Raw genomic sequence first — 11,438 nt, 5'->3', positions numbered from 1 at the left:
GTCTGGCAGTGCCTGGGAGGGGTGGGAAAGGGATGGGTGCAAAGGGGAACAGCCTGAGCCGCCCAGGGAGGCTCTGGGGGCATCTAATGCTGAGCACTCAGACCTGAGGGCTAGGCCAGGCTCCCAAACTATTCTGGGAATGGAAGGACTGGGGATGGGAGAAGACATGACCTTCCCACTGTGAACTCACTCACCTTTCCCCTTAAGCATGAGCTTAAGAAAAAAGAAAAACAGACTTGAAATCCAGTCTCCATGAGCTCTCCCAGGATCTGCGGCCTCTACCTGTACCCTAACTTCCCTGCCTGTTCTGCTTTCAGAGGTTTAAGCCAGGCCTGAACCCCCCACCCCTCCAACCTCCAAATAAGTAAAACGGAATGACCTTGAGTGAAAAATCCACTTTAATAATCCAGCTTCAGCTCAGCTGAGAACTTCCCCTCTCACATGTGAGAGAAGCCCCTGCAGAGGCCTCAGTCTACCAGGAGGCTACGGCTCAGAGAAGGGAACAGCTCAAAGAAGCCCTAAAAGAGAAGGCAACATGGGATTTGCGCTTAGTGGAGACCAGCTTGGGGGTGCCCCACCGCTCACTGTCTACCAACACAGCCCAGCAAGAGAGAAAGGTGTAGTTCCTTCACCCACAGTTGATTGCTGTCAGTCTTCTCATCCCCAACCTCCTCTCCAACCTTTCATTATCCTCTAGGGGCTGATGAGGGCCCCTGAGCCTTGAGAAGAAGGGGGACCCTTCTTTTCCTACATGGTAGCACTAAGACAACCAGCTCCATGCACGGGCTGGTCAGTTGGTGATGGTGCCCAGGACTGATCTGGATACCAGATGGGGAGGGAGCCTGGCTCCCAGTGATGGGGGAGGGGGTTCAGGATCACCTTAAAGAGAGTGAGGGTCTGGAGCACTCCTGTGGTGCAGGCTGTCTCCCGGATGGAATGCATGGCCAGCTGGGGGCTGCCTAAATCCAGCACCCGCAGACCGAGCCGAGAAGCCAAGATAGGTCCAATGGTGGTGCCACAGGGCGAGTCATTCCGGACCATGAGATCCTGCGGAGAGGTAGAGCCATTTATGAGCAACATGTATCACCTGTTTCTTAAGACCCAGGAGCAAGTCACCTTAGAACTGAGGGGCTGAAAGGAATCTGGTACATCGGCCACTCCGACCTCCCCAAAGAGTGGATGTGACCAGTGTAAAATCACAAGGCTGACACTAAGGCAGGCCCAAAGGACAGGATGTTCTGAACTGGTGCCATTCTCTCCATCTGCACTACCACCACCTCAGTTCCAGCTAACTGATACAGCCTTTCACACAATCCATTCCCCACACAGCGGGCAGGGGGACTGGAAATATTTATGTCACCTTGCTTCATAACATGCACCCCCCACCCCACCCACACACAAAGAAAAGTCACTCAATAATCTTAGTGGTTTTAAAAATATAGCTATGGGAAGTTTTTAACTACTTGATTTGTATTCTGGTAAACAAAAGTGAATATATGATGGTAAATATACCATCATAATAACGATGGTAGACATCAAGATTTTCCACATAAAAGAAAATGACAAAACCAAAGTAAGTAGTAACTGCTCTTTTTTTAAAAAATGAGAATTGTAGTATTAACTCATGATTTTTAAAATATGTACATTTTTCCTAGCTATGTCCTTAGAAATGACCCCAAAGCATTCCTCCCCCAGCCCCCACAATAACAATGAACACTCATGATGCTAGACTAGCCTCTAACATCAATATCCATCAAAAGCCACAAAGTCTGGGGAGAGAAATGAGCAAGATGAGTCTGAAATTTCCTCTTGGGCCAAAAAGCAAGACAACTACCCAGAGTCATGACAAAGAACACAGGAGTTATGTGGAAAGGACTCCCGCTGGTCAAAGTCATGACAATTTGAGCGTGAAATGACACAACTGTGTGAACCAGATCCGCCTGAACCAACAAAAATCTATGATTCTACATATATAATGACCATCAAAAAGAGAACCTGTTTGTTAGCATTTGAGGCAGCCATTAAAACACTTCACCTTGAAAACTGGTTATTAAAGGGAACAATGAGTATTTGTCCTGACTTTCCAGGAGCAACCATACTTCACAATAATCAAATGGCCCTACTGGATGGGAGAAAGTTCTACTTCACAGAAGAATGATAGCGAATAAAAGTAACAGGAATTAAAAAAATGGAGGGGGCATTTTTTCAGTTAACACTAATGAAATTATGGATTTAGGCAAGGCCTAAAATTATGGATTTTATCAATTGGTGTAAAACTCAGCACTTGTCTGATTGATGGGAAGCTCATCACTTGTACAGGTTACTGTCTGGTCAAAGGAGGAATACTTCCCTGGAGTGGAGGGACTGAGGGCAGCCCTCCCAGTCCGGTGATCAATCTTTCTATCACTAAGGGTGAATCACCCAGATCGTATGTGGATGATGCAACGTGAAGGACACACCTGTCACGATGTCTTCTGGCCAAAAAGATTTAACCTGAATCCATCAAGCCTTTAGATATGAATTCTAGATTACAATTTTTTTTTTAACAAAACATGTGTTAAGTATATACATAGAAAAAAAATCTGGAAGAGTATGTACAAATCTCTCGGGATTAATGTTTTATTTTCATTTCCATTTATATTTTCTAAAGCACACATGCCCTGCTTCTGCTGTAAGCTGTTAAAGAGAAGCCCCCCAATGTCCTCCTATTGCCTTAGCAAAAGATCCGAACACCCTTCCTGCCTAGGAGGCCCAGCCAGACTGGCTCCTCCCCGTCACGCTCTCAGCCTGGCTCTATCACTGCGGCTCGGGCTGCTCCTAATGAACCAAGATCACTCCTGCCCACTGGGGGCTTTTGCCTTGGGGCTTCCCTGGTGGCTCAGACAGTAAAGAATTTGCCTGCAGTGCAGGAGACTCGGGTTCAATCCCTGGGTCAGAAAGATCCCCTGGAGAAGGAAATGGCAAGCCACTCCAGTATTCTTGCCTGGAGAATTCCATGGACAGCGGAGCCTGGCAGGCTGTAGTCCATGGAGTCACAAAGACTCAGACATGACTGAGTGACTAATTCTCACCCTCGGGCAGGGATGCTATTTGCTCATAGCAGCCTCATTCTCAATGCTTAGGTCTCAGCTCAAATGTCACCTCCTCAGAGAGGCCTTACTGAAAATGGAACAACTCAGTTCTACAATGTGAGGTCGGGGAAGCTATAGGGGCAGAGACAGCCCTAGGCTGGAGTTCAGGATGCCTAGTCCTGACTTATCAGGACCTCCCTGCTATGTCTATCACTGGACCACCTGGGCTCCAGCCCTTGAAACATATATTATCCTAACATAGATCTTAATCATTGCATATTTTTCCCTCCCTCGCTCTCTCTCTGACTAGATGGGCCGTTGCCAAGGCAAGAATGACAATGAGTTCAGGCTTCCTGGCCCTGAACTTCTCTTATGGAAGCCCCCAGGGCATGTAAGAAAGACACAGGGGGAGCTGGAGGGGCTGGGTGGGAAATGGTGGGACTAACTATGTGCCACGAGGACACTGCACCTTTAACCCCATTTTCCAGGAGTGGAAACAAAATCAAGGGAAATTAGGAGACGAGTCCAGGGTCACAGGACTCAAGTTCCGTCAGAACCAGAACTATTCCTGGCTCTGCCTACATCCAACCCCACTACTCACTAAGCTAGAACCCTCCTCCACTAAAGACAGTCTATCAGGCCCCTCGTACCGGGGGACCAACTGCCTGTGCCCCCCACCCCACCTTCCCAGGCAGGGTCCACCCTCACCTGCAGGGGCACCCCGACATTGCTGGCCACCTCTCGGATCAGGGCCTCTGAAACTGCATTCGAGGCGTAGCGTTGTTTGCTGTTCACCTTGATCACAGGGCCCTGGGGAGAGGGAAACCAAGAGTTGAGAGGGAGGCAGAGATGCCTGACAGGTCCAGAGGGAACAGGACGGGGCCTGGAACCCGCCAGGCCTCCAGACACCAGAGAAGCAGGAGTGCCTCACCTTGTGGAATAAGGGCCTGTGGTTCTCCTCGTGCTTGTCCCTGTAAGAGACCGAGAAGGGCCAGGGATGGCCAACAGCAGCCGTCAACACCCACCACTCGCTCACAGCAGACATCGCTAATACAGCATTCTTTCCCACCCAGCCTGCAGGACCTGAGAGTCAAGCTAAACACAGGGCTCCAGGCAGCCTCTTGCAAGGGGGGAGCGGTGGAGGGGGCGGGCGGAAGTAAGTCTGTAGACAGAGCCTATTTGGATGGGTTAGGCATGACATGACTTTGACCAAGTCAGGCTACAGAGCAGTCAAAAGGAAATCCCCAAAGAACCTCCTAGCAGAATGAGGAGGAAGGGGAAGGGGAGAGGCAGAGGCCCACACCCAGGGCTGAGCCTGAAGGCAGGTCACGCTCGTTTCCAGCTGTGTGAGGCCTGTGTGCCAGGTGCAGGAGACTCACAGGTAGTTGGGGTGCACGGCATGGGCCATGTCTGCGCTGATCATGTAGGACTTGGGGATGGCTTCCTCGAAGGCCGTCAGGTGCTGGGGCGAAGCCGAGATCCGCCGCAGCACCAGCTCCGTCAGCAGTGACTGTGCGCCCTGTGCGCTCTCCGACCCCACCTGGTGACACAGAGGCCTGGCTCTGGGGGGCTGGTCTGGGGGGCTGGAGCTGGAGGCTAGGAAGAGAGGCCCACTGCCCAGAATGGCTCAGAACCCCCACTGAATCAGTGGGTGGGAATGCAGACTGTTATCAGCCACTTCCCCAACCCTATACCACTGAAAAGCTGATGGTGAGCTGGGGCTGTCTTTAATTCTTGGCCATCTCCAGGGCAGAAAGAGAACTGTCCAATCCACTTCCACTCCTAGCTGCCTTCCTTCTCCTCTGCCGTTTGGGGTTCAGCCCAGGTGCCCCATCTCCCTGGTCAATCTCCTTTCGTGCATGTGACAGGAGCTGCTAACCCTGATGTGTGCGGTTACAGGAAGCTGTGCAGGCGTCTCAGCCAGCACACTAACCCAAGCACGCAGGGTGAGGACCCAGCCTGTGCCAGGCCCTGGGGCTGCTAGTGTGAAAGGGCAGAGTCCTTGTCCTCCAAGAGCTCACCAAGTGGCACCCAGAGACATGGGAGGTGTCGTCACACTAGGAGCAGGTACAGACTGAGCCAGAGGGGACAGCGAGAGCTGAGCAAGCACAGGCAGTGTCTGGCTCATCCTTGGCACCTCCAGAAGAGCCCTGGCCCGTGGCAGCTGCTGGACACCACTGGCTGCACAAGACTCCCGGGAGGAGACCCTCCCCAGAGCTCCCCACGCACCTCTTCATTGTCGTAGAGGGCGATCATGCGCACGTGGGGATCCGCGGCCAGGGAGGCAGGGGCTGAGCAGGAATCAATCAAGGCCTGTTGGGGGAGGGGGCAAAAGCATCATCCTCCCCACTCCTCCTTCAATAACTCAGCCCACCAACACCTGGGAGGCTCACTTGCCCACCTCCCGCCATCAAGGGCGGAGTGAAGCGGGCTCCAGCAGTCACCGGTCTGCATTTCTCAGGGTGCTGCCGGGTGGGAGGACATGTGGGGGGCCTTTTCGACAAGATGGGGGAAAAGCTCCCTCTCCTCCCTCACATGCCTTCCCACACAAAAGGCAGGAGGGTGTGTAAGACGGAGGGGAAGGGCTGAGAATCCCGGCAAGTCAAAAGGACCGCACAGGTCACATAAACTAGTTGGTCTTGGCAACAACACTGAGGTCCAAAGAGGTGACTGTGACTCCACTGAGGTGACGTGACTGGCTGGCTGGTGGCGCAAGTGGCTATGAGTCCCAGGTCTGGCTCTGGTCTCAGTTACAGCCCAAAGCCTGTCTCTGAGAACAGGACAGGGTGCAAAGGGGAATACGGAAAGGACAGAGGGAAGAGCAGGGGTGAGAGGTGAGGAAGAGGGGGAAGTGACCAGGGTAGAAAAAAGGGGGGGAATATCAATGCAACCACCCAATGAGATGCCAAGTCTCAAAGGCGGCTAGGTGGGCTTAAGCCAGGGCTTGGAGGGGAAGGCTAAAGGGAGGGGATGATACTGCTATACAGGATGCTAGGGTCTTTCCTGTAAAGCAGACCTTATCTTAAAGGAGAAGCAGGACAAGTCTCTGTGAGGCTCTGAACAACCCTTCTGTCGACCTCATCCCTCCAGCCCAGCCAGTGCAAAGATGGGGCCCAGAGGAGTGACGCTGAGCCTGCAGCATTTAGGCCTCTCCCCATGGTCCACCCGCATCAGGGGTCTTCTCATGACCCATAGGACTGGAGGTGGTCCTCCCGCCCAGTGCTCCTGGGAGTGCCCCAGCTCCTCACCTGCAGGGCACAGAAGCAGCTGTGCAGGTTGTCCAGCCGAGGGGCAAAGATGAACTCCTCGTAGGCACCACCCAGGACCTAGAAAGACACGAGTCATCCTGATCTTCATCCCCTCCCTAGGACTCAACCTCTTCTCTCTGCTCCCTAGGAGCTGCATTTGAACATATCTCCTTGATTCCTTGCCCAACCTCTCCCAGCCTCTGGCCTAGAGCACTCAGCCCTCTGTGCTGAGCTGAGCAGAGGACAAAGAAGGGCCAGGCTGGAGCTGCGGGAAGGAGGGTGCAGGCCTGCGGTTCCTGACCAGTTCCTATGGGACAGGACAAGGGAGAGACCAAACAAGAAAAGGAGAATGCCAAGGGACTAAACAGAGGAGACTAGGCGAGAAATAGAAACTTAGCACATGTCAAACATGGGCAAGCATCCAAAGACATGGCCATCTCCTACGGTCAGCAACTGGGAGAGATACAAGGACAGGCTAAAGGAAGGGGGGTGCGGTGCCCGTCCAGGCCTCCCGTCCTCAGCAGCTTGGAGCCAGCACAGGTCAAAGTGGACAGGGACCCCAGTAGTGGAAACTCCTTGGGAAGTTGTGGAAAGCTTACACCCCCACCCCAGACAGCCTGAGCAGGCAGACCTGGCGTGGGAAACCTGCTGTTTTTGAGAACCATTGCCCTGGAAGCAGAGCGGAGTGGTCTCTACTGGGAAAACAGTGAAGTGAAAGTGAAAGCCACTCAGTCGTGTCCACCTCTTTGCACCCCATGGACTATACAGTCCATGCAATTCTCCAGGCCAGAATACTGGAGTGGGTAGCCATTCCCTTCTCCTGGGGATCTTCCCAACCCAGGTATCGAACCCATGTCTCCTGCATTGCAGGCAAATTCTTTACCAACTGAGCTATGAGGGAAAACAGGGATGAGCGTAATCGGAGGACTGGCAGAGGTGATAAGCGCTTCAGGGGGAGACATGCTGGCGCCAGCTGGGATCCCAGGGTCCCCACCCACGAGTTCCTCACCGCGGGCTGAGTGTCGGCGAGACACAGTTCCATCTCCAAGATGTCCTCGGGGCTCAGCCCCAGATGGGCGCAGAGAAGGGACGTGAGGACCGAGTGGTGCCGCTCATCCTGCAGGGCAGGGGGTGCTGAGGGGAGGGCCCACTCCCCGCTCTCTCCCCTTCTCCGGAACCAGTCTCTTCCCTTCTGTGCACCCCTCCCCACAAGCAGGTGGCTCTTACTGTAGCATTGAGGGGGCCTGGCTCAGGAGTCCCCTTCTCCAGCTCCTCCTGGATGGATGTGGCAAGAATGGGGACCCTGCAGGGAGACACGTGAGGGGGGCGTGGGGGGAGGGCTGGAGGGCACAGCCAGGTGGGACACCTTGCATCAGGACCCAGCGCTCAGGCATCCCCTGATGGGGAACTGCCCCGGTCCCTCAATTCCCAGCTCCCTCTTAGCAAAGCAGAGCTTTCAGGGCCCCTGGACATCGCTGGGTCCCTGGGGTAGAACCTGACTGTGGCCACCGTTAGGGAGTGGTCTCCCAGATCCCAGCAGGGCCCCCCCTCCCCGCCCCGCCATCACCCATGCCACACCCTCCCCAGCTCCAGGCCACCACCACCTTCACCCCGTCTCACAAGTGCATCTCCATGTTGGGCCCAAAGTTCTCATTGACGTTTCTCTGCAGATGGATGGCCAGGTGCGGGATGCGAAGAATGGGCCTGTCCACATGCACCAGCCGCTGCTCCAGCCGGCCTGAGGTAGGGCACTGTGGCCAAACAGGCAGGGTCAGCCCAGGTGGGGGGCCCTGCATCTGCAACTGGTTAAATCCCCTATCTCGTCCAGACTAACCAAGGTGGTCCTCTGACTCGGGCTGCCCCTTCCCGCCTTCCCTGAGGGGCTCTCTGCAGGTTCCCTGAAGGGAGGTGACAGTCAGCCTTCAGGCAGCTGAAGCTCAGGGCTTCCCAGATCCAACCCCAGGCCCCACCTTGACAATGACACGTCCAGCCAAGGTCAGGTCACGGTCAAACCAGGTGCTCCAGATCCCACCACCGTAGGTCTCCACGCCAACCTGCTGGAAGCCCACCTGGCTGCGGCGAGAGCGCCGTTTCACCTGAGTGGGACAGTGAGGAACAAGAATTCAGAAAAGGCCAGGCGGCATGATTTGGCGCTGAGAGGACAGGTAGTGTGACACAGAAGGGCTCCAAGTGTGGAGGAAGGAGCTGACAAGTCTTCTCTGCACACCCCCTGATGCCTCCCCTCTCCCAGGCAGCCCTACTTCCTTACCCGGAGGCAGGGGCTGTCCGTGTGGGCCCCAATGAGACTGAAACCATTGCCGGGAACATACTGGCCCCCCACAGCAAATGCGATGATGGTTGAGGAGTTCCTGGTCAGGAAGTACTGGGGTGGGGGTTTATAGCTGGATTAGCCAGAGAACAAGACTTCGAGCCCCAGAGCAGGTTCCTACCTCTCCGCCCCCACCCCACCCCCAGTACCTTGCTCTCCGGCTTGATATCCCAGCTCTCGGTCTCCTTGAGTTCATGGAAGCCGGCCTGGAGGAGGCGGCTGCGGCACTCGGCCACCGCTTTAGGGAAAGAACCCTCTCACGGTTGATCGGTTGATCGGAGCCGGGAGGAGGCACACCGGCTCCCTACCCGCCCCCTGCCCTGGTCACTCACCGTGGAAAGGAGAGGGGCTCCTGTTGACGAACTTGAGCAGCTCCCGGGCTGCGGCCTGCACCGCCTCTTTGCGGGCCCTGCCGCTCATGGCCACCTAGAGGACGGGGGGGGGGAGCGCTCATAAGCCTACGAGGTCTAGGACCCCTGACCCATCTCGGCTTCGGGAACCTCCCCAGCCAATCCCACCGAGTGAGGGCTCGCAGGCTCAGACCTCGGCTTCCGCCTCTTTGCCCACAACAAGAGACGCCTAAAGCCGGGCTCCAACCCACCGGGAACTACTGCAGCCCTCCCGCTGCACTCACCGCCCAGCTGGTCCCAGACGGCCCGCCCCCTAATCCGAGTTTCCGCCCAGCCCCACCAAGTCCATCCCCATGTGACAGACCAGCTGGAAATCCCGGTCAGTTCCCAAACTCTGAGCTCGCAATCAGAGGCCCCTAACTCTGAGCCGGCCCGTACACCACGTGCGTGACCCCACCCGGAACCAAAGCCCTGTCCCCTAGGGAACACCCTACCTGGGTCTCACCCCTGAACAACCCGGGAAGGTAAAGTCACTTGGGATCAGACTTTCGGTTTCGTTTAGGGTCGAGGGGAGCCCCCCACGTCAGCAAGCCCGCTGCTGAGCTTGGACCCGAGCGGGCCCCTGGCCGGGTCTAGGATCGAAGTTCGTCCAGGACGAACAGAGACCACCTACCTGCATGGCCTTACGTGTGGGCCTGCGTCCGGGTGCCCGGCCCCTGTGTACAGCCCGCCCGGCCTCCCGCCGCTATAGCCCCGCCCCGGCCCTGAGGTTCGCCCCGCCCCGCCCTCCGCCCCTTCTACGGGGGTGGCGGACGCCCTCTGCCGACCTGGAGGTGCTAGGACAGCCTGGAACCGCCTGCCCGATTCTTTGACCCCCAACCCCCAAGTTAGGGAGTCCGGGAGAAAACGCCTCCACCAGCTCACCTGGTCACCTGGGTGTTGTACAAAGTGCTCTCTCTCTCCACAAGCACTCTGGTGATAATAAAAGCAACATGGTTAATGTTCATGGAACTTTGACGATAAGTTTTAGCTTTATAATAAAGCTTAATGCGCTAGGTAGTTTAATCTTCACTGCCCTTTCAACTTTGTATCTTTACTGTCCCTGGTCAGGGAACTAGATCTCAAAAGCAGCTGTGAAGGGAAAAAAAAAAAGGACAGAAAAAGACAAACTCCATATATTCTTGTAGGCAATTCCAATATTCCTATGTCAAGAGTGGTAAGTAGCAATTTTTAAAACCCAGGAACACATTTGGTCATAATGACCATCATTTTAAAATCTACAATCAATGCTGCAGAGGGTGTGGAGAAAAGGGAATCCCCTTACACTGTTGGTGGGAATGTAAATTGGTCTACCGACTAGGGAGAACAGTATGGAGGTTCCTTAGAAAACTAAAAGTAGAGCTAACATATGGTATATGCCCAGCAATCTCACTCCTGGGCATATACCTGGAGAAAACCATATTTCAAAAGACACATGGGACTTCCCTGGTGCTTCAGTGGTTAATCAGACTCCGCTTTCCAATGCAGTGGATGTGGTTTTGATCCCTGGTCAGGAACTAAGATCCCACATGTTGCAGACAACTAAGCCTGTGCCACTACTCAGCAACAAAAAGATTCCACATGCTGCAACTAAGACCCAGAACAGCCAAATCAGTATTAAAAAAAAGAGAGAGAGAGAGAAAAGATACATGCATCCCAGTGTTCACTGCAGCCCTATTTCCAATAGCTGGGACATGGGTGCTGCCTAAATGTCCATCGATGGATAAACAAAATGGATAAAGAAGATGTGGTACATATATACAATGGAATATTACCCAGTCATAAAAAAACCAGTAATATAATGCCATTTGCAATGAGAAGGATGGACCCAGAGATTGTCATACTTAGTGAGGTAAGACAGAGAAAGACAAATATATGATATCACTTACATGCGGAATCTAAAAGTATGCTACAAATCAACTTATTTACAAAACAGAACTAGAGTCACAAATGTAGAAAACAAACTTATGGTTCCCAAGGAGGAAGGAGGGGAGGGTAAGTTCAGGGATTGGGACTGACATATAAACACTACTGTATATAAAATAGATAATAAGCACTTACTGTATAGCACAGGGAACTCTACTCAGTACTCTGTAATGATCAATATGGGAAAAGAATCTTAAAAAGAAGCATATATATGGGTATGTATAATTGATTGACTTTGCTGTACAGCAGGAAGTAACACAACATTGTAAACTATACTCCAATTTTTACTGGAGTTTAGTTAACATTAAAAAAAAAAAGAAAAAACCCAGGTCCTTGCCTAGCCATTGATTCTGATCAGGACTCTTGGTGGTCCCTAGGTTCAACACAGGGGCCAATTACCAGGGGTGTTATAAACATTCCAGGGATTACAGGTTGGTGGAGCAACCTGCTGTTTATGTACTGGAGTAGAAATGTC

At 53.6% G+C, this 11,438-nt stretch overlaps 1 protein-coding gene across 3 annotated transcripts; it reads right to left on the bottom strand.

The window, feature by feature from the left end:
- Window positions 1-380: 380 nt before the first annotated feature.
- LOC120854337 (aspartyl aminopeptidase) lies at window positions 381-9,764 on the bottom strand. Of its 3 annotated transcripts, none has more exons than XM_040228264.1 (15): window positions 9,672-9,764; window positions 8,981-9,074; window positions 8,798-8,886; window positions 8,589-8,702; window positions 8,290-8,415; window positions 7,940-8,070; window positions 7,547-7,622; window positions 7,329-7,436; window positions 6,320-6,397; window positions 5,301-5,384; window positions 4,451-4,611; window positions 4,003-4,042; window positions 3,780-3,881; window positions 880-1,047; window positions 381-518 (listed from the first exon to the last, which is right to left on the bottom strand). In XM_040228264.1, the coding sequence occupies exons 1-15, from the start codon at window positions 9,675-9,677 to the stop codon at window positions 468-470; spliced, it is 1,428 nt and encodes a 475-aa protein (XP_040084198.1). In that variant the 5' UTR covers window positions 9,678-9,764; the 3' UTR covers window positions 381-467. The 3 variants fall into 3 exon arrangements, with proteins under 3 accessions (XP_040084198.1, XP_040084201.1, XP_040084199.1); XM_040228267.1 differs by lacking the exon at window positions 9,672-9,764 and adding an exon at window positions 9,504-9,669; XM_040228265.1 differs by lacking the exon at window positions 9,672-9,764 and adding an exon at window positions 9,363-9,448.
- Between the last annotated feature and the right edge of the window lie 1,674 nt (window positions 9,765-11,438).

Source organism: Oryx dammah, unplaced genomic scaffold (assembly GCF_014754425.2).
Source record: "Oryx dammah isolate SB20612 unplaced genomic scaffold, SCBI_Odam_1.1 HiC_scaffold_27, whole genome shotgun sequence".
Classification (NCBI taxonomy): domain Eukaryota; kingdom Metazoa; phylum Chordata; class Mammalia; order Artiodactyla; family Bovidae; genus Oryx; species Oryx dammah.
Note: the sequence above shows the minus strand (reverse complement) of the source record. Positions and strands in the feature narration are given on the sequence as shown.

Bases quoted from the DNA above. Each gene is read 5' to 3' on its own strand.
- LOC120854337 (XM_040228264.1), bottom strand. The intron at 8,887-8,980 runs GTGAGTGACCAG...CTTTCCCTAAAG, and splicing joins GAGCCCCTCTCCTTTCCACG to CGGTGGCCGAGTGCCGCAGC. The intron at 7,437-7,546 runs GTAAGAGCCACC...CCTGCCCTGCAG, and splicing joins CAGGCCCCCTCAATGCTACA to GATGAGCGGCACCACTCGGT.